The following is a 27,361-nucleotide window of genomic DNA, read 5'->3' on the forward strand; positions in this document are numbered from 1 at the left end:
ATTGCTATTGACTCAGCCTTCCATCCTTCCAAGGTGGTTAAATGAAGACCCAGATTGTTGGGGGCAAAATGATTCTGTAAACCACTTAGAGAGGGCTGTAAAGCACTGTGAAGCGGTATAGAAGTCTAAGTGTTATTGCCTGCAGATTCGAGGGGGGGGGACCCACCCTGGAATATGAATCTTCAAAGTAAATAAACCCCAGAAAAATAATAATGTTCTTAGTTCACTGAAAATGTTCCATCTCTTTCTACAAAGTGGCTATCGCTCCAAGATTTCAGTCTGGCAATGAAGCCCACTCCGCTGGTATTCAACATTCCCACTCAGAGTAGGTATGTTTACTTAGCTTCTGCCTAATTATTTTTCAAAGCCTCTAGAACCTAGATCTGTCACTCTAAAGCAGTGTTTCTCAAGCTTCACAACTTTAAAAGGCATGGACTTCAACTCCCAGAATCCCCCAGCCAGCTGTGGTGCGCTGTGCTGTGCTGTGGTGTGCTGTGCTGTGCTGGCTGGAGAATTCTAGGAGTTGAAGTCCATACCTCTTCAAGTCATGAAGCTTTGAGGAACACTGCTCTATATTAATGTAACCCACTGTGCTGGTCAGGAATACATGCACAAAACAGGATACAGGTTTCCCCTCCCCAATAGAAATAACTGCCAACAACAATTACCAAATCAATTCCATTCTCCGCATTTCATGCACAAGATTCCCTAAGGGAAACCCAGTAAAAGATCAGTCAGGCCATGCACATTATACCCCATTTTGTTTTTTAAAAAAACCCTACCCTTTAAAATAGCAACTTTCATATCATGCTTGGTGGGGTGGGGGACTTTTCCTCTCTGTGCATACAAACAATAAAAAAAAATGCAAAGCTCCCTCGGCTGTTTATTTTCAAAGAAAATCACATCCATTTTATTGGAACAAACATAAAAGATCTGTTAAAAATCACCCTTGCCATCCCATCACAGTAAATCACTGACAGTAAATTGCAAATTTTGTCCAATATCTACTGACTACATTGTATTCATTCTGTCAAGCAAATAAATGAAATGTGACTTATATTGATCTAAATGTCTCTGTATAAAGTATAATATTTATATCAAATACATATGTTGTGGTTTTCTCCCTCTCTCCTCCTTTTTCGGCTTTCTAATCATGTGTTCATCTCTGGTTGCCTGCCCTCCCTGTTCTCCTTCCCTGATATTCCTCTTCTCTGTCCATGATTCTTACAACTAGCAAACTTAAAATAAAGTTAGATAAATGGGAAAACTCTAAATCCATGTGAAAACTATTGTGAAAAATGACTTAATTCCTAATCTTTGGTTTTCTCTTTAAAAAAAATACTTGAATCACCTTTATATGGAAATAGCTTTTTTTAATTCATCCCAATTGGTTCAAAACTTTAAAAATAATATCAGTATTCTACTTCCATTTTTTTTTAAAAATCTCAGTATAGGAGATGACCAGGCTGAGAGTGATGGAGAGGTCTTAATCTCGAGACCCTTAAGGCCTACATGAGATGTATGAATTCTGTTGACTCTTATCCTTTGCCAACTTGCTTTGACTGTTAATAATTCAGATTCTTTTTTAAACATAGCATGAAATAAGAAAACCTTTTTTTAAATGCTATACTAAGGGCCAGCAACCGTAAACACTCAAAGAGCCACAAAGATTCCTAACCAGAAGCCCCCCGTTCAACTCTGGAGCCAACCGGAAGTCCGGTTCCCCCAGCATCTCCTCCTAGCACTGTGTCCTTTTTCCGCTAACTGTCCTAACCGAAAGCCCTATCAATTGTAAAGCCAGCCAGCAACAGGGAGCCACAGCAGAGGAATGAAAGAGCCACATGTGGCTCCAGAATCACGGGTTGCCGACCCCTGTCCTATACGAATGCAAGGATGGGAGTAATAAGTAGGATAATATGACTCTTTAAAAAAAAAGAAATAGTTAAGATTAATAGCAGGATTTCAAGTGGAAAATGTCATTATTGGGGGGGGGGGGAAACCCACAAGTTCTTTATGGCAAATTATTCTTATTAATGTTTGTGTAGTTCGTCCTGCAACTATAAGCCCTTCTGAAATTTCAGATCTGTTACAATTTTGCAGGTGTAAATTCACCTTCCTAAGCCACTAACCCTTATTTTCTTTTTGGTTCGAAATACAATTAAGGAGTTGGAATATTAACCTTTCACAGTCGTTACTTTTATGTTTGCCAATATTGAGATGAATTGTGCGGGACTATACAGATATGCATGTTCTTCTTAATTATGTTTAGCATTTGGTGTCTAGCAATAAATCATATATTGCAGACTTTCATTACAAGGGTGATGGCCAAAATAATTCTAAACTTTAAAGAATATAGCCACACCTAATGTGTAACAATGCATTGCTGATATCTGTTGACTGTGAACATCAATGGTGGGTTGCTGGAGGTACATCCGGTACAAGTGTACCAGAGCCTGCCTGGAGCACCGGGTACCATTCTGGTATGGTGCTCCTGAGGACCCGCCCGCCTGCCCACCTGCACTCAACTGTCTTTACACTCTTTGGCGCTTCCACGCATGCGCACGGTACGTACAGCACCTGCGTGATGCTCCGCCAAGCAGCTGGAGCATTGCAGATGCTTGCGGAGGCGTCGCTGGATGGTAAGACCCATGCACGCACTGTGCACATGCACACTGTGCGCATTCATATGGAGGACACCGGGCCCGTTGCAACCATACTGGTTACAACGGGATCTGGAATCCAACACTGGTCAACATCTAAATATAAAGTAGAAACATGGAAAGACTTGAACAGAACAGAGCTGGAAGGGACCTCGGATGTCTTCTAGTCCAACCCCTCGCTCAGGCAGGAGACCCTATACCATTTCAGACAGGTAGCTAGTATTTTCTTTAAAAACCTCCAGTGTTGGAGCACCCACAACTTCTGCGGGTAAGTTGTCCAACTAGTTTGTTATCCTCGCTGTTAGGAAGTTTCTCCTTAATTCCAAGTTGCTTCTCTCCTTGATTAGTTTCCATTCATTGTTTCTTGTCTTGCCTTCTGGGGCTTTGGAAAATAATTTGACCTCATCTTCTTTGTGGCAGCCTCTCAAATACTGGAAGACTGCTATCGTGTCAAACCCCCCCCCCCAGTCCTTCTTTTCTCTAGACTAGCCAAACACAATTCCTGCAACTGATCTTCATATGTTTTGGTCTCCAGGCCTTTAATCATCTTCTTTTTTTGGGCCTAGGATATAATTTTCTAAGCCAATTTTCCAATTTGCTCTCCTTTTTAATATTCATGTCACATTGCATTGTTAAGACAATTACATATCCACAAGTTTATGGCAGTATGATATCATTTTTTAAAGGCCGCAAACAGCCTTTCCCCCCCACTGTGACTTTCTACAATAATCAGGAACAGTTGTTAAGTAAAATCTATTTTGGGAAAAGCCAAAAAGAATGAATGGATGGTAGCCTATTCAAGTCACTTCTCTCTTGCAGAAGGCAAACAACATCGTTGCTCATCTTAAACTACAACTTGGTGTAGGCAAAGTCATTGCATGTGTTGATTTGAACATCCCAGCCTGCTGTTTCTAGTGGACTTGGAAATGCTTGGATGTCTGCAGTTTGAATCACTTGAAGTTTTGGACAAGTTCTACAAAGGGGGGCCTCTTAAAACTCCATCCATTTGTGGATAAAGGAGACAAGATTTGACTTCTTGAGTGAGGTAGTGCAGTGGTTAAAATGTAGAAAGGCAGGCTAATTCTGCCGACTGCCAGCAGTTCAATCCTGACTGGCTCAAGGTTGACTCAGCATTCCATCCTTCCAAGGCTGGTTAAAAGGAGGAACCAGATTGATGGGGGCAAGAGGCTGACTCTATAAAGAGCTTAGAGGGGGCTATTGAAGCGGTATATAAGTCTAAGTGCTACTGCTATTGCTATTGCCTCAGTCTTCCATCCTTCCGAGGTCAGTAAAAGGAGGCCCCAGATTGTTGTGGGCAAGAGGCTGACTGTGTAAACTGCTTAGAGGGGATTGTAAAGCCCTATGAAGTGATATATAAGTCTAAGCACTATTGCAATCAGCAAGAATAGCCTTCCAATTTTCAACATGTGAATGACATCTGATCAGTGTTAGATTTGTTGTTCAGTCACTAAGTCATGCCCAACCCTTAGACATGTCCAACCCCATGAATCTTAGCATGCCATCTCCTCCCCCATCCTCCATTGTCTCCTGACATTTTCCCAAATTCATGTTCATTGCATGGATAACATTATCTAATTATCTCATCCTCTGCTGCCCACTTCTCCTTTCCCCTTCAATGAACTCCTATTTATAGAATTCATCTAGACTGCCTATAAGGGACGTGGTGGCTCAGTGGCTAAGATGCTGAGCTTGTCAATCAGAAAGGTCTGCAGTTCAGCAGTTCAAATCCCTAGTGCTGCATAATGGAGTGAGCTCCCATTACTTGTCCCAGCTTCTGCCTGTTCGAAGCAGTTTGAAAGCATGTAAAAATGCAAGTAAAAAAGAGGAACCACCTTTGGTGGGAAGGTAACAGTGTTCCGTGCGCCTTTGACATTTAGTCATGCCGGCCATATGACCACGGAGATGTCTTCAGGCAGTGTTGGCTCTTTGGCTTTGAAACAGAGATGAGTACTGCCCCCTAGATTCAGGAACAACTAGCACATATGTGCAAGGGGAATCTTTACCTTTACTTTTAGACTGCCTATCTATAATAATGTGTCTTCTCTGGATAAAGCCGTATTTTGTCTTTTTAACCCTTATCATTTTAAAGAAGTATCCAGACATTAATTAAGAAAGTTCACACTCCCTAAGGCAAGTATTATGTGTGTGAAAAAAACTACCGTATAAGACGCACCGGAGTATAAGACGCAGCAAGGTTTTGAAGATGAAAAAGTATTTGCACTCTGCAAACCTCTCAAAACAGCCCGTTTTCCCACCACCCAAAAGGAATAAATAGCCTTTAGGGAGCTTGCAGAGTGCTGCTGGGGGAGGGGAGCAAAAAATGCCCTGCTTTTCATTAAAAAGGGGGGCATGGTTAGCCTTTAGGAAGTTTCTAGAGTGCTCCTGGGGGTGGGGGTGGGGTAAAATGAGCAAAAATGGCCCATTTTTGCTCATTTCTGCCCTCCTCAGCTCCCAGGAGCTCTCTAAAAGCTTCCTAGAGGCTCTGCACGGCCATTTTGGTGAAGGGGCGGGGTTTCAGGAGGCAAAAAATGCTGTATGGGGTTGTAGGTAGTGGTGGGATTCAAATAATTTAACAACTGGTTCTCAACCCTAATGACAAGCTGGGTAGGCATAGCTCGATGGTCATGTGACCAGGTGGGCATGGCCAACTCAAAATCACTCACATCGATGGGCGTTTTGCCTTAGCTGCTACAATGTAATAAGGATTAACCGGAGAGGCAGTTTCTGTAAGCAGGGCAATAAACATTAGGCTAGAAACAACACTAGAATGTTTCCTTCCTGCCTTCCTTACAGGATTAGCCCTGTAAAATAAGATTTCTTTCAACAACTGGTTCTTCGAGCTGCTTAATAAGTTAACAACCAGTTCTCCCAAATAGGTACGGACTGGCTGAATCCCACCAATGGGGCTGGATTCCTTAAACCAGTGTTTCTCAACCGTGGCTACTTGAAGACATGTGGACTTAAAGTCCCAGAATTCCCCAGCCAACCCTGACGTCATCCAATGACCAAAGTCGAGAAACACCGAGTTAAGACTTTCAGATGTCTGAGATACCCATTTAACTGTTAACCTTCTCCAGAGTCAGCCTGTTGCCCCCAACAATCTGGGTCCTCATTTTACCCACCTCGGAAGGATGGAAGGCTAAGTCAACCTTGAGCCAGTGATATTTGAACTGCCAAATTGCAGTCAGCAGGCAGTCAGCAGAAGTAGCCTCCAGTACTGCACTCTAACCACTGTGCCACCATGCCTCCTTTATATGGCACAAAGCTTGAGATGATCTTCAGTCAAAACCAATGGGAAACCATTTAACAATTTCCTCAGAAAGGACAACCTCTGCTGGACTATGAGGACTCCTGACCTTAAACCTAATATAAGTGGTCCAAAAGAAAGGTAAGAAGTGTCATCACTGCAGTCATTCCCACAGGTAAGACATAAGAATGATCAAGTTTTTTTTTCATCCCCTGGCCAAGCCTGAGCTTTGTGCCTGTTCAATGGTATTCCATGAGCCTTTGTATGTCATAGGCTTTATTAACAAAATAATAGAGTTGGAAGGGACCTTGGAGGTCTTCTAGTCCAACCCACTGCTCAAACAGGATACCTTATATCATTTCAGATAAATGAGTTGTTCAGTTTTTTCTTTAAAAAAAACTCCATTGTTGGAGTAACCACAATTTCTGGAGGCAAGTTGTTCCACATTCAGTGATGACGAGATTCCCTCACTTCACTGTCCTTATCAATTTTAATCTTTACTAGCTGATAACCCGGCATTGCCTGGGTATTTATTCATAGGGGGAAAATGTCCAGACCAAATGTAATTTTTATTGATGGATTTTCCCCTTACCAGAGGAAGCCTCCTTGTGGAGTACTGTGAAGCTGTTAGCATGGCAACTCCACTGCACTGTACAGTAGAAGCCATTTTACGGCAGTACAGTAGAAGCCATTTTAAGGCACAACAGGATGTATCTTAACAGAACACAGATCCTGAGGGGTTTTAGGGATGTCTTACACCCACAGTATTTCTTTCCAGAGAGTAAGTCATCTGTGTACCAAGTTTGGTTGAAATTGCTTGAGGCATTCCAGAGTTATGCTGGAACATACACACACACACACACACACACACACACACACACACACAGAGAGAGAGAGAGAGAAATTATATATATGTGTGTGTGTGTGTGTATGTATATATTTGTGTGTGTGTGTGTGTGTGTGTGTGTGTGTGTGTACGTACTTATTTATTTATGTATTTATTTATTTCAGGAATGAATGAAAAAGCAAAAACAGTCTTTACTTTTAAGTAAAGATTCAGATTCGAATTACAAGGTTTAATCTATCCAAGGGTTCTGTCAGCTTCAATTAGCTGCTTGTCTTTGTGTTTACTTTATCTGTCTTTCCCTTTTTTTAATTATTAAAAAAAGAGAGAGAAAAACATAGCTATCAAGTCTCGTATTTTCTTCTGGAACGAATCGCTCACAGATTGTTCTTATGATAAGTTGATGATTTGAACTGATGGTTTATAAATCCAAGAACTATGAAGAAACTTTCCCAAAGCAGAGTAGATCAGCACACAGAACTCAAGCCTGCTTAAAATAAAATGCTCTTAAATCTCTCCCTAAATGTGGGACTCATGAGACAAACAAGATCTAACACTATTAATGCACTTCCAAGAAAATCTCCTCTTGACATTATTATTCAAATTCAATTTCAAACCTTTATTGTCAGAGTACAACATGTGTATAATGAGATTGGCTGAGCCTCCCTTCATGCATGCACACACACACACACACACAGAGACACACCACAATATAACTCACAGTGAAAGACAAAAAAAATCCCCAGCCCAGTGAATACTAATAAACACCCAGTCCTATTGCATTATGTGGAGTTATGGCATGTCGTGCCATCCCCACAAGTCAATTATATTATATTCCCTGTTTCCCTGAAAATAAGACCTCCCTGGATAATAAGCCCAATTGGGCTTTTGAGCACATGCACTAAAATAAACCCTCCCTGAAAATATTGCAACACAGCAGCAGCCATGAGGTGACCACACTCGCTGCCGCCTGCACTTCAAAACTAATAAGACCTCCCCGAAAATAAGGCCAAGCGCTTATTTCGGGGGTCAAAAGAAAACAAGACTCTGTCTTATTTTCAGGGAAACACGGTTGTTGTAGAGTTATTTTCATTCAAGAGTCTGACAGCCCACAGATAAAAACTGTTCTTCAGCCTGTTTATGCGGATGCCTATGCTTGTATATCTCCTTCTAGATGGTAGGATAATAAAGAAGGGCTGACCACAGTGTGAGTCATCCCTGAGGATTTTCCTCACTCTTCTAAGGCAGCGAGTCCTAGTGATGTCATCTAGAGGTATCAGGGGATAGTTCATGATGCCTTGTGCTGTGCTCACCACCTTCTGTATGTCTTTCTATCCGCGGCTGTCAAGCCAGTATACCACACTGTAATGCAATGGGTGAGGACGCTTTCTATTGATCACCTATTCCAGTGATGGTGAACCTTTTTGTAAATGCATGCCAAAATTGTCCATGCGTGCCCCACACCCACAGTGCAATGTGCCCTGCCCACCTGCCCATGCGTGCATAGATTTTTTTTTCTTGTGATAATCAGGCTGTTTGCTGTTTGCTGTTTGCTGCAAGGAGGTAAGTCAATACCTATAAACGTCTATAGAATGTTCAAATTATTAAACTTATTTTTTAAAGACTGCTTTATTATTGTTCTAGACAACTTAACAAAATGAAGAAGCTTTTTAAAATAAATGCTTGATCTGAAGAGGCCCAGTGCTATTGTATCTTCTTTTAAATAGCAGAGAATAACGTGTACTTCCAGAAAGCCACATCAATTTTAACAGCTTCTGTACAAGTATAGTCTAAACTGTAACAGTGTCCTGTTGTCTAATTAGACCCTGACGTAGTCATGTTTGGAGCAGATCTATTTAAATAATTGGGAGGAATTATGTGGCTACATTTAAGAAAACTTTCTAGCATTAATATACTGCTATAGTGTACATTTCTCCAATTCTTTGCTATTTCTATGGGTCAGGCACACATGGACAGAAATTTACCACAAACAGTGTATATTGTGTGTACTGTTTGCTGTTTGTTGCAAAGAGGCAAACTGTTGGGAGGCAGAAGCAGATTCCCCCCCCTTGTTTTCCTCCCCAAAAGCTAGGTGCATCTTATACTTCAAAGCATCTTATACTCTGAAAAATATGATAAGTCTAAGTGCTAGTGCTATTGACTCAGCCTTCTATCCTTCCAAGGCTGGTAAAATGACAACCCAGATTATTGGGGGCAATAGGCTGACTCTGTAAACAGCTTACAGGGCTGTAAAACATTGTGAAGCTGTATATTCTGTATTTTTCAGAGTATAAGACACATCTTTTTCCCTCAAAAAAGAGACTGAAAATTTGGGTGCATCTTATACACTGAATACAACATTTTTTGCCCCCGAAACCACGCCCCTTCACCAAAATAGCCGTGCATAGCCTCTAGTGGGCTATAGAGCTCCTGGGGCCTGGGGAGGGCAGAAATGAGCAAAAAACAGGCCATTTTTTGCTCAATTTTACCCCCCCCCCCAGCCCCCAGGAACACTCTATAAGCTTCCTAAAGGCTATCCATGCCCTTTTTTATGAAAAACAGGCCATTTTTTGCTCATTTGGGGGGGGGATCCCTCCCTCAGGAGCACTCTGTAAGCCTCCTAAAGGCTATCCATGCCTTTTTTGGAAAAAAAAGTGCCCATTTGGGAGGTTTGCAGAGTGCAAAAACTTTTTTTTTTTTGCCTCTTCAAAACCTTGATGTGTCTTATACTCTGGTGCGTCTTAGACTCCGAAAAATACGGTAAGTCTAAGTGTTATGGCTCTTTTGCAGAATATTTGTAGGTGCACCCAGAAGGCAATGGCATGGACCATGTTTTTTACAACCATGGAACAGCAATGGTCTGCTAGCTACACTGACCTCCAAAAGATTTATGGATGTGATTCAAGATGCTGGTTGTAAAGTCCTGTAGAAAGAAGTGGGTGTCACATAATGTAACAACCGGTTCACCCAGAACCGAAAATGTGAATGCATGTGCATGGCATCAAACAAGATGGGATAGTGCCGGGGTGGGTGGGTGGGGCCAGCCACTGTTTGGAACTACCAGTTCGCCTGAACGGTCTGAACCGGCCACAGCCCACCTATGCTTGTAGGCTATGGGATTCCTTTTCCTTCAATGTTTCTTCTCAACCATCCATATATAGCAGAGATGGGATGCTTGGATTCTCCTCTGATAACAACTTGTTTGACCCAGGAGTTGTGGCTTCTCTGCACCAGCACCTGCCCAGTGGGACAATATTTTCCCAGAGATTCAGATGGTCCCAAACTTTTGGTCTTCTGTAAAGGTTCTTTACAGCAATGTATGGCTGTGAAAGTTGGACCATAAGAAAGGCTGAGTGCCAAAGAATGGAGGCCTTTGAACTCTAGGGCGGGAGAAGACTCCTGCGAGTCCCTTGGATTGCAAGGCGATCAAACTGGTCAGTCCCAGAGGAGATCAACCCTGATTGCTCTTTAGAAGGCCAGATCATGAAGATGAAACTCAAATGCTTTGGCCACCTAATGAGAAGGAAGGACTCACTGGAGAAGAGCCTAATGCTGGGAAGGATTGAGGGCAAAAGAAGAAGGGGAAGACAGAGAATGAGGTGGCTGGATGGAGTCACTGAAGCAGTGGCGTGAGCTTAAATGGACTTCAGAGGATGGTAAAGGACAGGAAGGCCTGGATTAATGTTATCCATGGGGTCATGATGGGTCGGACACAACTTCGTAACTAACAACAACAAAAGGTTCTGAAGACATGTTTCTTCAGGCATTTGTTGATGTGGGTTTTTTTTTATGATTGAAAGGTATCATTAATCTGGGCAAACATAGTTGTAGTTTCATCTTTTATATGCCATCTAGCCATGAATGGGAGACCATATAATTTCTCTAACTAAATAAAATATATAAATTCTAGATAAACAATATTCACCTGTACAGTGATAGCCTGATGGTATTCGCTTTGTTTTAGGCTCTATAAAGGTAAAGGTAAAGGTTCCCCTTGCACATATGTGCTAGTCATTCCTGACTATAGGGGGCAGTGCTCATCTCCATTTCAAAGCCAAAGAGCCAGAGCTGTTCGAAGACATCTTCGTGATCATGTGGCTAGCATGACTAAACGCCAAAGGTGCATGGATGTTGTGGTCCATCGGTGGCATATGGAGCAGAGTCAGACAGCAGGAAGGTTGGAGAAGAACATGGGCCAGTCCTGAAGTCTGGGGAAGGCTCAGACAAGGGCTCTGCATCAGAGGCAGAGAGGGAGCCAGGGCCATCTGGGAGTTATGTGGTATTTGAGTATTTGAGTATTTATTAATACTTATAGGCCGCCCTTTTCCCTGAGGGGACTCAGGGCGGCTTACATAAAATGAGGGGAGGGGGTATACAAACAATAGACACACACAATACATAGAGTAAAATAATAAGCAACATTCATTCATCATTCGGGAGGGGGCAATTATCTTTGTCCCCAGGCCTGACGGGCTAGCCAGGTCTTGAGGACTGTGCGGAAGGCCTGGACGGTGGTGAGGGTACGAATCTCCACGGGGAGATCGTTCCAAAGGGTCAGAGCTACTACTGAAAAGGCTCTCCTCCGTGTAGTTGCCAGTCGGCACTGACTGGCAGATGGAACTCGGAGGAGGCCTAATCTATGTGATCTAATTGGTCGCAGGGAGGTAATTGGCAGGAGGTGGTCTCTCAAGTACGCAGACCCACTACCATGAAGGGCTTTATGAGTGACAAGTAGCACCTTGAAGCGCACCCGGAGATCAACAGGTAGCCAGCGCAGCTCGCTGTGGTGCCTTCTGAGCCTCCAGAGTCGGACAGCAGCGAGGCAGAGGAACAGGCTCCCCTTGTTCCTAGTGTGTGCATGCACAGAGCTGCCAGAAGGCAAGAACAGTTAAGACAGAAAGGATGACTCGCGAGTAAGGTTTGGAGGTGTTTGGCCCCTCTCATAGGACATAAAGGAAGAGCAAAGGCACATAAGCCTTTGCAGGAAGCAACTTGGTTCATGCTGGTCAGTTTACCTTCTGAAAATATGTTTGGACTCTTTGTTCTGTACGGCCTTGTGAAGCTCATTAAGTCTTTGACAGCATTTTCAAAGAAGATAAAGATGGGTGCTTATCAGTCTTATCCCGAAGGACTTTGACAGCCTGCTGTAGAACTCTTTACTACTATTTGGGACTCATTCACAGCTGTGAATGAATATAATTCACAGCCTTTGAAATAAAAAGAGGGGTTTTGGACCTAATCATGTGCTTTTTATTGTATCAGGAAGCCTAGGTCAGAACAATGGAACACTGTTACCTTCCCACCAAGTTGGTCCCTATTTTTCTACTTGCATTTTTAATGTGCTTTTGAACTGCTAGGTTGGCAGAAGCTGGGACAAGGAAATGGGAGTTCACTCCATTATGCAGCACTTGGGATTCGAACCACCAAACTGCCGGCCTTTCTGATGGACAAGCTCAGCATCTTAGCCACTGAGCCACTACATCTCCTTTAAACTCCATACTGAACATCATAGAACACATATATTATTTGAATAGTATGTTTAAGCAAAGGAACATAATGAATATTTCTTTCTGAGAGAACAAAATTCCCCATTAGGCTCTGAATAACATCTTTCAACAAAGTATAGCGGCTCCAGTTTTTTAAATGCATTACATTTTTATCTGGAAACATTTTGACATTAAGAATTGCAGAACTGTACTCTTTCATTAAGTTTGCTGCCAAAGTCTACGCCAAGTTGTTCAGTGAAAAGCTGCACGCTGCTAATTATTACCACATGCTTTCCATCAAGAGCAATGGAAGACTTATTGGTTCTGACAGCCCATTCTCTCAATGCTGAATTCCAAAGGAAAGCTCCACTTTCCAGCCAAACATAACATTTCATCAATCTTGTTCTCCTGACTGCAAAACCAATATCAAACATTGGGCTGCTAATGGCTTTTCGCTGTGCCGTTCCCAAACTCCAAGGCTCTGATGAGAGATGTGTGTAAGCAGAGGGCTTCTCTGAAGGCATTTAGAAATAAGCTTTCTGAACCAGGAAACAATGCACAAAGTCAAACACTGTGTGCCCTGATGACAACGTTCAACTCTGGTCCACACACTGCACAGGCAAAACCAAACAGATGAAGAGAGACCAACAAAGAGTGCTTTTTGCAAAGTAAACAAAACAAAGAAGAAGAAAAAAGCCCCAGAGATAAAATAAATTTTGCAAGGCCCAAAGCCAGCAAGGAAGTTTATAAACTAGCCATCAAAGGAAACAGGATGTGGGAGTTTGAAGCTTAGCTCTACCAGACCGATACCGGGCATCAGTGAGACATCATCCTCTCCCAACTCAGTTTCTTGAAAAGGTCATTTGTTTATGTTAAATGTGAGTGTCTTTCACTCTTTGGTCCCACAGTTACCTTGTAGTAAGATGGGTGGCCAAGAGATAGATAGATAGATAGATAGATAGATAGATAGATAGATAGATAGATAGATAGATAGATAGATAGATAGATAGATAGATAGATAGATAGATAGATGTAAGATGATAGATGGAGAGATAGATGGATAGATAGATGGATGGATGGGTGGATGGATGGGTGGGTGGGTGGGTGGGTGGGTGGATATGGATATGGATATGGATGGATGGACGGACGGACAGACAGACGGAGGGATGTAAGATGATAGATGGAGAGACAGAGATAGATGGATGGATGGATGGATATGGATGATAGATAGATAGATAGATAGATAGATAGATAGATAGATAGATAGATAGATAGATAGATAGATAGACAGACAGACAGACAGACAGACAGACAGACAGACAGACAGACAGACAGACAGACAGACAGACAGACAGACATGGATGGACGGACGGACGGACGGACGGATAAGAGATAGGGATACCGTAAAATAATGAAGGTCATCAGGGGTGGGTTCTGGCCAACACTACTGCCGGTTCTCTCATGTGCACGCTTCACACTCTGCGCATGCATGCACAGTGCAATAGAAATTGTTCTGCACATGCACAGAACCGAAAAACAAGATGGTAATCCGGGGAACTGGCTGGAGGTATGCCAGGCCTGGATCACTGCCGGTTTCAGCAACCAGGCCACCAAACTACTACCGGTGCGGCTGAACCGGTAGGAACCTGCCACTGAAGCTCATTTTAAATACCTTGCAGGCCCCATGCTAATCTTGAAGGAAAGATGAAATATGAAAATGCTCTTGCCTAACTCTTCCTCTCAGGGAGGAGGACAAGTTGAAACTGCACTTAATCTAAACATAATCTAGAAAAAATGTGTTGATTAATTCCCAGTGAAAGCAAATGGATTAACCCATAACTAGCATAACTCTTCTTTGACCCTGTTTAGTGGGAATTGCAGGATCTTTCAAATTCTGCTAATCTTCTTCCACTGCAAGAAACCAATCTGAAAACTCTGAGTAACCCCCTAGAAAATAAATTCTGTAGGAATAGAAATATCTGTTTTGGTTCAGGGTTTGGCCAAGAACAAAATAATTCCAATTCAGAGTATCATCTTGACCTTCTCCAACGAGTGACCTCAAACAATTTTGACACCAGGATGACCGACCCTAAAATTTTCCAATTTTAATGGTGGGTGTTCTTGACTATATTACCATTGCACTAAAATGTTCTTTGGTTTCCTGATGAGATTGACCGTATTTTTCAGATTATAAAACACACCTAGATTTAGAGGAGGACAACAACAAGAAGAAAGTTTTTGGCATCGGCGTGTCCCATTTTTGCCCTCCCTGGCCAAAAACAGGCCCGCTTTTGGCCTCCTGAACCCTCTGTGCATCCCGTTTTCACCCAAAACATCCCCTTTTTTGGCCTGCAGTGTGCTTTTGGGGGCTGGGGAGGGCAAAAACGGGATGTGCAGAGGGTCCAGGAGGCCAAAAATGGGCCCGTATTCGGTCTATAAGACATTTCCACCAACTTTTTTTGGAGGGGGGGAGTGCGTCTTATAGTCCAAGAAATACAGTAATTCATGCCATTGATTCTGCTGTATTGACCACAGCATTGTGAACTCTAGGGAGATACTGTGCCAAGAACTCTGTGTATAGAAATATGTTATATAAATACATGAACAAACGTCTAACTGTTATCAGCTCAGAAACCTAGGAGCTGTACTTGCAACATATCTAGAAAACATGATGGATAGATTGGCATTCAGCTGCTGATAATTAAGAACAAAGCACAGGTAGTCCTCAACTTATGACTGGTGGTTTCGTGACCATTAAAAGTTATGGCAGGCCCTCCCTCAAAGCTACTTACAACCCAAAGTTTCAACATCCCCCCCCCACGTCACATGACTGCATTTTGGATGCTCAGCAATCAGCCCACATTTTTAACACCAGTGAATAACAATGTTACAATAGCAGAGTTGGAAGGGACCTTGGAGGTCTTCTAGTCCAACCCCCTGCCTGCCTGTTTATGGCTGTTTGCAGCACCATGAAGTCACATGACCATGATTTACAATGTTGTAATTTTTTGGTCCAGGAAACTGGTGTTTATTAGAGATTTCTGGGGGTGGGGGGAATACCTTATAGCAAAGGTTTGCTTAATGACTGCAGCATTCACTTTATGTAGTAGTCTTTTGAGACTGCGGCAAAAAAGTTGTAAAATTGGGTCTGGTCATGTGGTGTCTCACTTTATGACTGTCACTACCATACTTGTAAGGCTCAATTATAGTCATAAGTGGAATAAAGTAAGTAACCAGTGGAATAGCTTGCCTTCAGAAATCATGGGCACTCCATCACTGGAGCTTTTTAAGAAGAGACTAGACAGCCACTTATCTGAAATAGTTTATGTCCTCCTGCTTCAGCAGGGGGTGGACTAGAAGACCTCCAAAGTCCTTTCCTTCTATTCTATTCTATTCTATTCTATTCTATTCTATTCTATTCTACTCTATTCTACTCTACTCTACTCTACTTTATTCTATTCTATTCCATTCCATTCCATCCCATCCCATTATGTTAAAGACTACTTATATGTTAAACATTTTAAATGCTATCTAGAACATTTTCAACTCCACAAGTTGAAAAGTGAAGTGTGATTGCTCAAAAATTATTTGGATTTGAATCAAAATGTCACACCACAATATATATCACCACGATGTAAAAAAGATGTGGAGACTCTAGAAAGAGTACAGAGAAGACAAAGATGGTTAGGGGACCGGAGGCTAAAATATATAAAGAATGGTTGCTGGAATTGGGTCTGTCTAGTTTAATGAAAAGAAGGACTAGGAGAGACATGATGGCAGTGTTCCACTATCTCAGGGGCTGCCACAAAGAAGAGGGAATTGACCGTTGTCTTACCTGAACGGTCCTTCTATGGGTGCTGCGAAGGGAATCCAATCATGGGTTAACTTAGCCTTCTAGCCTTGAGACTGAGTATGCAAATATCAAAGTTACGCCTCCTCTGACTGGACTTCCGCTTCCTCCCCAGTTCTTATTACGAAGTCCACCGAAGAAGCATTATGTCAATCCTCAACAAGCCGCAAGTCATCCGGCACTACGGAGTCAAGTCCAGTCAGTAACAAGTCACAGTCAAAATGGAGCCCTGACCAGCCGAAGCTGCGGGCGGGTTTGGATTCCCTTCGCAGCACCCATAGAAGGACCGTTCAGGTAAGACAACGGTCATTCTCCTGTGTGCTGCTCCGGGAATCCAATCATGGGATATATCAAAGCAATGAACTCCCAGGGCGGGAGCTAGGCTGGTCAGGCTCCTCCGCAGACGGAAGGACCCTTTGCAACACTCTCCGCCCAAAGGACGCCTCGGCCGAGGCGAAGACATCAATCTTGTAGTGGCGAATAAAAGGCGATGGAGATGCCCAAGTGGCCGCCCTGCAAATCTCTTCCACAGACGCTTGCGTCGCCCAGGCCGCTGTGGTGGCCGCACTCCTGGTGGAATGAGGAGTGATTCGCCTTGGAACCGGTCTGGAGTGGGTGTCATACGCCAACGCAATGCAAGCTTTCAACCATCGGCCGATGGTGTGGGAGGACACCTTCTGTCCCATTGAAGATGGCTGGAAGGAGACGAACAGGGCCTCCGATCTTCGGAACGACGCTGTGCGCTTCACATAGCGACGAAGAGCCCTGCGCACATCCAGATGGTGCCACTGACGTTCCCGCGGATGAGACGGGTGAGGACAAAAGTCCGGCAGGACAAGTTCTTGAGTTCTGTGAAACAACGAGTTTATCTTTGGAAGAAAGGTCGGATCCAAACGAAGCACTACCTTGTTCGGGTGGAAGATGCAAAGATCTGCACGAACCGAAAGGGCTGCTAGCTCCGACACCCTCCTGGCCGATGTTATGGCCACCAGGAAGGCCGTCTTGAGTGTCAGCAAGCGGAGGCTGATGGAATGTAGGGGCTCAAAGGGGGCAGCTGTAAGGGCCCTGAGAACCAAGGTCAAATCCCACGTGGGATAACGATGTACCGTCGGCGGTCGTAAGTTGGAAGCACCCTTAAGGAAGGTTCGAACTCGCAAGTGCTGGGATAAGGAGCGGCCTTGGCCACCCCCGACCACCGTCGACAAGGCTGTGACCTGCCGGCGAAGTGTGTTTGGTGCCAACCCTTTGTTGAGGCCGGACTGCAAGAAATCCAGAACCTGGGGCACCGAGGCCTTGATGGGATCGACCCCGGTGCGTCGGCACCAGCGGCAGAAGGCCTGCCAGGTAGCTTCGTAAATACGGGTAGTCGACGGGCGACGGGCCGCTTGAATTGTAGAGATGACTTCTTCTGAATAGTGGAGGGCCGCTAGCATCTCCCGCTCACGTGCCACACGGCTAACTGCAACAGCTGAGGGCCCGGGTGCCGGAGGGTCCCTTGGTGGAGCTGAATCTTGTCGTCCGGGATCCTCCAAGGACGCGAAACGGACAGATGGACGAGGTCTGCGTACCAGGGACGTCTGGGCCACATTGGAGCGACCAGCAGCACTTCCGCCTGTTCTGTCAAGATCTTCTGAATGACCGACGGAAGGATCGGGAGAGGAGGAAAGGCATAGAGAAGGCCGGCCGGCCGACGGCTGCGTAGAGCGTCTACCCCCTCCGCCCCCGGAGCCTGGTATCGGGAGTAAAATCGGGGAAGTTGTGCGTTGTGCGGGTGAGCGAACAGATCCACCTCGGGCAGGCCGAAGCGGCGAGAGAGCTCCTGGAAGAGAATGGGGTGGAGCTGCCATTCCCCCTGATCCACAGTCGCTCTGCTCAGCCAGTCCGCCTGAGTGTTGGCTTCGCCCGAGATGTGCTCCGCCCGAATCGATGAGAGCCTGGGCTCCGCCCAATGGAACAACCTTTCCGCTTCCAGCATCAGAGCTCTGGACTGCGTTCCCCCTTGGCGGTTGATGTGAGCCTTGGAGGCCACATTGTCGGTCAGGATTAACACATGGTGATGAGATACAATGTCCCGAAATTCCAGGAGAGCCAGACGGATGGCCCGCAACTCCAGCCAGTTTATGCTGTTCGCCAGCTCCTGATCCGACCATCGACCTTGGGCCACCTTGTCCAGGGCATGGGCCCCCCATCCGAATAAGCTGGCGTCCGTTGTAACTTGAACTCGGTCCGGCTCCTTCAATGGACATCCCCTGAGGAGCCTGGACGACATCCACCAATGCAGGGACCGCCTGGCCTTGCCCGGGAGCTGCACCTTGATGTGGGAATGACTGGTATGCGCTCTTTGGAAGGGCAGCAGGAACCACTGGAGAGGACGCGCATGGAACCTGGCCCAGGGCACCACGCTGATGCAGGAGATCATCTTCCCTAGCAGCTTGGAAAGCGACAGCAGCGGTACTCGCCGATGGGATAGCGCATGATGCGCTAGGCGGTATATGCTCTGCCTTCTTTCCGGGGACAGGAAAACCTCGCACGACATCGAGTTGATGGTGGTTCCCAGATGAAGGAGGGACGTGGTTGGGCGCAGGTGGCTCTTGGGCAGATTGAGGACAAAGCCATGGTCCCGCAATGCGTCCATCGTGACCTGTAGGTCTCGGAGGGCCTGATCTCGAGAGGACGACAGCACCAACACGTCGTCCAAATAACAATTGATGCGTATTGGAATTGAGCGAAGGGAGGCTGCCAATACTGCCAGAAGCTTGGTGAACGTGCGCGGGGCCGAGGAAAGGCCGAATGGCAAGGCCCGGTATTGATAATGACGGCCGTTGAAGTGAAACCGCAGGAACTTCCGATGTGCCGGATGAATGGGCACATGGAGGTACGCTTCTTTGATGTCTATGGAAGTCATCATGTCGCCTTGGCGGATGGAAGCCAATATGCTCTTTAGGGAGTGCATTTTGAATTTTCGGTATTTGATATACTGATTGAGCTGTTTCAAATCTAGGATTGCCCTCCATCCCCCGGAGTTCTTTGGTACTAGGAACAAGATGGAATAAAACCCTAGGCCTCCCTGCCCTTTGGGAACTTGTTCTATGGCCCTGATGGTAAGAAGATGAGATATCTCGGTGTCCATAAGGTGCCGCTTTGACGGGCACCTGGGCACAGGGCACCTGATGAACCTCCTCGGGGGGATGGATAGAAATTCTAGCGTGAGACCCAAACTCACTACTTGAAGGGCCCAGGCGTCTGACGTGAGCTCCGCCCACCGGTGGGCGAAGGCCAAGAGACGTCCTCCTATGGGCCCTACCTCCTGCGAGTCAGCGGTATCTGCGAAAGGATCGGTTGCCCGCTCCTCGGAATGACCGTCTACTCTGCGCCTGACTCTGCTGGCGCCCCCTGTCTCTGGCCCCGGCTCGGTCCTGGCCACGGTCCTGTGCCTGGGAGAACCCCCTGGTATAGTTGGGGACATAGGGGGCAGAGGTAAACCCCGAGTCCCCAGACCGAAAGGGCTGCCGTCTACCATAAGGCTGTGGCCTTCTGGCCACACGGGCACTTGTGGAGGGAAGCACCCTACGTCTGTCCCGAGTCTCAATGAGAATTGGATCCAGCACTGAACCAAACAAGGCCCCGCCCTTAAAGGGCGTGGATGCTAGACGCCACTTGGATTTGATATCAGCTTGCCAGTGGCGGAGCCAGAGCAAACGGCGAGAGGCCACATTGGAAGCCACGGCTCGGGAAGCAAACTTTGCCGCGCTAAGGGTGGCATCAGCAGAAAACTCTAGGGCCGCTATCAGTTTGGTGACATCCTGATGGAGGCGCAGTTCCTCCGGATCCAGCCTTTCCTGTAGCTGTCTCAGCCAAACTAAAGAAGTCCTATTAAAGAAGGAAGCTGCAGTGGCTGATCGCAAGGCCCACGCTGCTGCCTGATGAGTCTTGCGAAGGACCGATTCGGCCTTGCGGTCCTCGGCCTTCAATCCTTCCGAAATTTCAGAAGGAATTAACGCCGGTGAAGCAAGAGCCGCTATGGGAGCATCCACTGTGGGAAACTGCAGGAGGGCCTCCAACTCTGGGGAAGATGTGAAAAGCTTCCTATCACCAGACCCAGGGGGCTTAACCGCGGTCGGCTCATCCCACTGCTTTTGGATTAAATCAAGAAAAAGCTTGGGAGATGGGATAAAATCCTGCAGAGCCACCTGCTCAGCAAAGAGCCGCTCGGTGGCATCCAGGCCCACAGCAGCACTTTCTGCAGAAATTGCCTCCCCCATGTGGGTGGTAGTCTTGGCCTTATATAGCAGGGATTTGAAAAGAGTGTGCCTGAAAAGCCCAGGGGGCGGAGGCTGGTCCACAGGAAGGCCCTCGTCACCAGAGAGTTCCCTATCCTGGATTTCACCTTCTTCCACTAAGGGAGATTGTGCGCTAAACACAGAGTGTAAAGGGGAAGGAGGATCAGTTTGCAGAATGGAAGAATCCCCTTGTACTGCTTGGGGAGCCAGGCCTGAGTAGGCCAGAGTAGGCCTGGAGACCTGGGATCTACGCGCTAATTCCGCATCCACCCCTCTGGAAATAGCCTCTGAGATCATGCTGTAGAATTCAGCAGAAAGGCCCAAATCCTGGCCCTCCAGAGGCCTGAGGCCTGCAGCTGTGGGGGTGAACGTGGCAGAGGGCCCAGCGCGTGGAGGTGAACGAAGAGAAGCCCCACTAGCCTCCGAAATAATTGGGGGAGAACGAGGCCCGAAAGCCCCTACCTCGGGAATAGGGCCCTGGGGAAGCTGAATATCAGGAGACCAACCCTGCTCAACAACCCTCACCGGAGACACAGGCTGCTGAACCAAAACCGGAGGGGAAGAAATGGGAGCCCCAGATGCCTTGGGGGGAACTTTGGCCTTGTCCTTGCGCTTGCGCGACTTATCCCGAACAGTAGATGAGGCTCGAGGCCTACTAGTAGAGGCCCTGGTCGCGGCCCTGTTGGGCCCAGGGCTGGCCCCTCCCTCGCCAGGGGAACGGGGCTCAGAAACTGGCCGGACAGTACCTTGCAATTGATCAGCCATGATATGAGTTTGAAAGAGCTCAATCAGCGAGACAAAGGAATGCAATTGAAAGCACTTCGCCAAGAACGCCACGTGGAAGCAGAGACTAAGAGAAGCGACCTCCTCCCTGAGTCAGCAAACTCGAGTGAGGGAAAAGGGAGGGGCGGAAGCAGTGCGCAGACTCAAGCGCGCGAACAAAATCTGCCTTCTCATCCCAGGCGTTAGAGCGCATGCGTGAAAAGCGCTTCCAAATAAGGTCACCGGCTTCAAAGGCGCGAAATTCAAAGGAACCGCAAGGGAAATTCCCAAACAGCCGATCCGTGTAATCCTCCGGCAGCCGCTCCAGCGAGGGCACAAAGGAGGGAGGCGGGGAAGGGGGGGAAGACCCGCTCCGACAAGCCAAAGCCTCGGATCTGACCGCGCCCGCGGGCGGGTGCTATCCGGCAGGGGTGGCAGCGCTGGGAGACTCAGCTTCCTTGCGCGCTGATGATAAGGGAGGGCAGGCGGAGAAAGCCCCACTCCAGCTGCAGCGATCCGATATCCCTTTAAGGGAAATAGCGAGGGAGGAATCTGCTGACAGCAATCTGCCGCTTTACCTCCAATCCAGCAAGAAATCCACAGTGAAAAACCAAGTAATTTCATCCTTAACCTAGAAATATTAGCAATTAATCAAGAGAGCGTTGAAAATAAGTCTCGTAGGCTTGACTGAGTAATAAGGACTGGGGAGGAAGCGGAAGTCCAGTCAGAGGAGGCGTAACTTTGATATTTGCATACTCAGTCTCAAGGCTAGAAGGCTAAGTTAACCCATGATTGGATTCCCGGAGCAGCACACAGGAGAACAATCTATTCTCCAAAGCACCTGAGGGTAGAACAAGAAGCAATGGGTGGAAACTAATCAAGGAGAGAACTTTCTCACAATGAGAACAATTAACCAATGGAACAGCTTGCCTCCAGAAGTTGTGGGTGCTTCATCACTGAAGCTTTTAGGAAGAGATTGGACAACTATCTGTCTGAAATGGTATAGGGTTTCCTGCCTGAGCAGGGGGTTGGACTAGAAGACATCCAAGATCCCTTCCAATTCTGTTATTCAGTTCAATTTTGATTAATAAAATTCCTTTTTAAGACAATTCCTTTTACAACATTAGGGTAGGAACATTTTGGGTGCATCAGAGTAACCTCAACGGTCAGAAAAGAAATGAATTTCAATGTTCCTCTTCAAATTAAAAGTTAAGTCTTTGTTAGAAGTGCACTTAAAAATCCTGGAAGGCCAGTGAAATTAAATACCAGTTTGGAGTTAGCTGAAATATATTATCTATCTTTTGGGACGTGTCAATAGCAAAAGCAGATGGCTTACTTATTATCATAGGTTGTGTCAACCTAGCATTAATAAATGACAAGAACTTCATCATTACAAGAGATTCGCAAATTAAAAGAAAAATGAAGATTCTTGGATTAAGAGATCCCAAAAATATGAATGGAGGCAAATATACATGTCCCAGGATAAGGTTGCAAGATTGAATCTGGATCAGTCACCAGAACCACAGATTTACAGTTCCAATAGGAAGGTACCCTATAAAAACAGAATAGCCCCAAAGCACATATTCCAACAGAGAGACATTCCCAGAGGATGGGCTGCAGCATGAGTCCCTAAATTTGGAAGAGTAAATCTCTGGTCTCAGTAACTGACCCAGATTGGATCTTGCAAAAACAACAGCAAGAGTTGATTGCAAAGGAGAGGACTAAAAGATATCATTTTCTATGCATTACAAAAAGACAAGTAGGAATTCAATTTATTTATACCAATCATCAGAATGAGATATAGTGCAGAATTAATTGTACGAATTGGAAATGTTAAAGTTCTGTACAGATTACTTTTTCAACCAGTATAATACAAATGCAATATTGTGGAAATTTAGAGCAATTATGTTCTAAAAATTGCTAGGGGAGGTTAAGAACCTCCTTATTACAAGATAACTAAAGTGGATCATCAAAAGTGAAGTTAGCAAATTTATCAATTTGAGTTAGCAAACGTGACAAAATTATACTTATTATACTTCAGGGATCTTTAGAAACTCTTCATGTCATTACCTAAGTTTAGAAACATTAGTGTGTTGCAACAAAATCAATGAAGAGCTGCATATAATTTTATTTTCAACATGGATTATGTTCACCAGATGAATTGGTTAATGGAGAACATTTTGCTGTATGCTAATGTTACAAATGAAACATTAAGCTTTTGATATGTGTTTGAATATTAGTAGCTCAATTTGGTAGTTAGGCTGCTAGTCTGAGCTCTGAGCTTGGCAATTTGGTTGCAAATGTTTCATCACCATTTGAGTAGACATCGTCAGTGCGTTTTGAATTGTGCTTGTCTGTCAGAAAACAGGTCTTTAAATAGCTTTATATTTAATATTTAAAAATGTAAGAATAATAAAACAAGTATTTAAAGACCTGGCAGACGAGCACAATTCAAAATGCACTGACAATGTCTCCTCGAACAATGATGAAACGTTTGCAACCAAATTGCCACGTTCGGGGCTCAAACCAACACCCCAATTAAACTTTTTGGTGGATGGATGAATTTATGCACATTCTGAAATAATATGTTCATTTGTTCCCTACTGAGTCTAATACAGAGCTGACTCTCAGTTACAGAGGTCCTTGTACTGAGGATATTAAGGTTTTGATAGAAATCACCAAATGTTTAATGTTAGATGGAACTCTCATAGCTGTGTACATACCTGATTGGAAATATCCCAAAGGTATTTCCCCCCCCCCCAAAAAAAGGCAACTGGACTTCTCCTCCAGTTAGAACTTAAGAAGCTTCCTGCATGAGAAGTGAAATGTTTTCAAAGAAAACACCAAGGAAGTCCAGTTGCCTTTTTGGGGGGGAAAATACCTTGGGGGAACACATTTGGGACAACCGTGACCTGAATGATTAAGAATCTTCATAGACACTTGGGACATATTTTATCTGTATGGTTATAGCAATCCTTTTTGAAGCCATTATGTTTGTACGGTTGTGTACTCTGAACAACTGGGAGTTTTTGAGAAATAAGTAGTTCTGCAGGAGTATGACATGAGTAACTAATCAAGGTTGTTCCAATTTAAGGGAGAACCATCTTTTGTTCTGCTGAATAAACATGCTTGACTTATTAAGAAACATCCGGATTCTGTCTTTTCTGTCAGACCTGGACCCATCTTTTACATTTGGGCCTTCAGGCCTGCCACATTTTCTACTGTGGGAAAATGGGAGTGGGGATTATATGGAGTATGGGTGATATATAGTCAAAATAACATTCTTTTCTCACTGATTCAAGGACATCTTGCACTGTAGCTGCGATGGTGTGACTGGGAGGCATCTCCAGTTTTGGATGGTGTCTGATTGGACCATGTGATGGACATGTGGGTGCTGGGCAGGGACTTGAACTTTCTTTTGGGTGGAGAAAACCTGGAAACTTTCAGATTCGGGTTTTCCCAGATGTGCCAATATGACATCTCTAATAAAATGGAACTTTGAGGAAACTCAAGCCTCGGAGTCTTCTTTCATTGGGGGTCTTACTTGGAACCCTGACATTAACCTGACCTCCCATTTTCCCACAGTATTATTACCGAGTCAAACCTGAACCCCTGCATAACAATCCTAGCAAGATGAGCACACAGCAGATATCACTGGCGCCTTAAAAAGCAATCACAGAAGTTTCCATAAACTGAGATGTCACCCCTTAATGCCATATTCAGAGTAGAGTAGCCATTATAATTACAACAGCAATTATTTTGAGGTTGTACAAAACTGTGGGCTGATATCATGTACCATTTAAGTTTACAGTGAGGTGGTTTGCACGTTAGCAGGACCAGCTTGGGTAAATACCATATTTTTTGGACTATAAGACGCAACAAGATTTTGAAGATTTTTTAAAAACGTTTTTGCACTCTGCAGGCCCCCAAACCCTCTGCATGCCTCCTGCAGGGCATGAGGAAGGGCAAAAACTAGCAAAAAACGAAACGGGCCTGTTTTTTGCCCCCCAAAAAAGGGCATGCATAGCCTTTAGGAGGCTTGTAGAGTGCTCCTGGGGCCTGGGGGGGGGGGGCAAAAACAAGCAAAAAAAAAATGGTCTGTTTTTCACTCGCTTTTGCCCTTCCCAGCCCCAGGAGCACTTCGCAGGCCTCCCAAACCCTCTGCATGTCCATTTGTGTGAAGGGGGCAGGGTTTCAGGAGGCAAAAAAAAATATGCTATATTTTTTGTAAAAGATGCACCAGGATTTTCAACCTCTTTTGGGAGGGAAAAAGGTTTGTCTTATACTCCAAAAAATACGATACATTCTGGTAGGAAAGAAATTCCCTGAGTAGGGGCTCCAGCATGTGTCCAAAAGTTCAGAAGACTGAACTTCTGGTTCTGGTGACTGAATCAGATTATCATATTTTTTGGAGTATAAGATGCACTGGATAAGACGCACCTAGATTTTGAAGAGACAAATTTTTAAAAAAGTTTTTGCACTCTGCAGATCTCCCCCAAATCCCCAAATCTCTCCCCAGATTTTGCTAAAACAGGCCTGTTTTTTGTCAAAAAATGGCATGCATAGCCTTTAGGAGGCTTATAGAGTGCTCCTGGAGGCTGAGGGAGGACCAAAAAACAGCCCATTTTTTGCTCAGTTTTGCCCTCCCCAGCCCCCAGGAGCACTCTATAAGCCTCCTAAAGGCTATGCACGGCCATTTTGGTAAAGGGAGTGGAGTTTCGGTGGGCCACAAATGCTGTATTCAGTGTATAAGACACACCCAGATTTTCAGCCTCTTTTTTGAGGGAAAAAGGTGTGTATTATACTCCAAAAAATACGATAGATCTTCCAGCTTGGGAGAGGTATGAGATTTGATGATGACCGGACACACTTATCCCTGAAAGGGAATTGATGGGGGGAGGGGTCTATGTGTCAGAGGTCAACCCCGCAGTGGGCTCAAGTTCCACCTGGTCTCACAGTTTGGCTCTCTCCATGTTGTTTCATTTTTTTCCCCCAGTTCTTTCAACTTACTTTCTGCCTCGGGTTGAATTAAAAGTCCCGCCGTATTTCTTCCGGTTAAGGATGAGAGCTGCAATTTCTGGCACGTAGCGCGCAAACATTGCCTACATGCACGAAAGAAAAGCAAAACAAAAAAAGAAAAGAAAAGAAAAGAAAAAATGGCATGCAGAGAGTGTTCTGCGGCACCAAAGGCAGCAGGGTGCCTCGGAATACTTACTTTCTTCCACTAACCGCACTATAGGAACCACCATATTTCTTGCGGTTTCCTATTAACTCTATGATTTCAGGGACGTAACTGGCAAACATGGCCTAAGGAAGAAGACAGGAGACAGAGAAAAGACTAAAAAGAGAGGTCAAAGGAAGGGGAAGGGGCCGATGAGGTTTTTTTATAAGAAGATACATCATCCTTACGATCTGAAAAAATGCAAGGCACAGGCCCTAACCATGTCTTTCCTCCAAAAACAAAACAAGAAAAAAAGATCGCAAAAAGTTTTCATCTCAAAACAAGGACGTCAAATGTTGGGTATTTTTTTTTTTTTTGTAAAGAAAACAGTCAAAAGAGGGAGACAGGAATGAAAAAATATATATATAATGCAAAAAAGGGGGGAAAAACAAAACAAAACCAAGAACAAGAACAAAATCGAGTCAAAGGGACATTGAAGGGAGATAAAACAGCGCCGTGGCTCGTGTTTTCGGAAAGGGGCGAGTGGACTTTTTTTCAAATATTTACTGTCCAAAACTCCCCGCCAAGCCAAGGCAAAGCCGAATTTCTGATGCTTGCATTATTTTGAGTATTTTAGATGAGACAGATGAGGAGGGGTTTTTTTTTTCCACGTAATGTCAATGGTTTGCTAAACAAAAGCAGAGTGGATTTTCTGCAGAGTGAAAATGGACATGATGTAAAGTTTTTTTGTTTTTTTAAAGTTCATCTTTTTAAAAGACGGATAAGAAAATGTAAGGATGTAAAAGGGAAAAAAGGCAACGAGGAAGAAAAAAAATGTATTCTGCCATGTTTTGTCCAACAAACAGTTTGCTTGTGGCTGGGATGCCTCAAAGAGCTGCTGCCACTACCGATCTACCCTTTTTGGCAAGGGAAGGAAAATGCACAAAAAGGTTTAGAGATAAAGTCACTAAAATGAGAGGTGTGCCTGTCTATATATGTACACCTTCATTACTTTTAAGTCTGTAATACAGGGTGGGGTCCAACCCTGGC

At 44.9% G+C, this 27,361-nt stretch overlaps 1 protein-coding gene across 12 annotated transcripts in view; it reads right to left on the bottom strand.

Annotated features, from left to right (window-relative positions):
• Positions 1-27,361, bottom strand: part of KCNMA1 (potassium calcium-activated channel subfamily M alpha 1) — a 648,117-nt gene that overhangs the window by 245,001 nt on the left and 375,755 nt on the right. For all 12 annotated transcript variants that reach the window (XM_087702562.1, XM_087702561.1, XM_087702560.1 and 9 more), the window contains one exon: positions 26,366-26,457. In XM_087702562.1, the coding sequence (XP_087558688.1) occupies positions 26,366-26,457 (92 nt within the window). The remainder of the gene's footprint in view (positions 1-26,365; positions 26,458-27,361) is intronic.

Source organism: Thamnophis sirtalis, unplaced genomic scaffold, assembly GCF_051295495.1.
Source record: "Thamnophis sirtalis isolate CommonGarterSnake01/CBP01778 unplaced genomic scaffold, rThaSir2_p1.2 scaffold_15, whole genome shotgun sequence".
Lineage (NCBI taxonomy): Eukaryota > Metazoa > Chordata > Lepidosauria > Squamata > Natricidae > Thamnophis > Thamnophis sirtalis.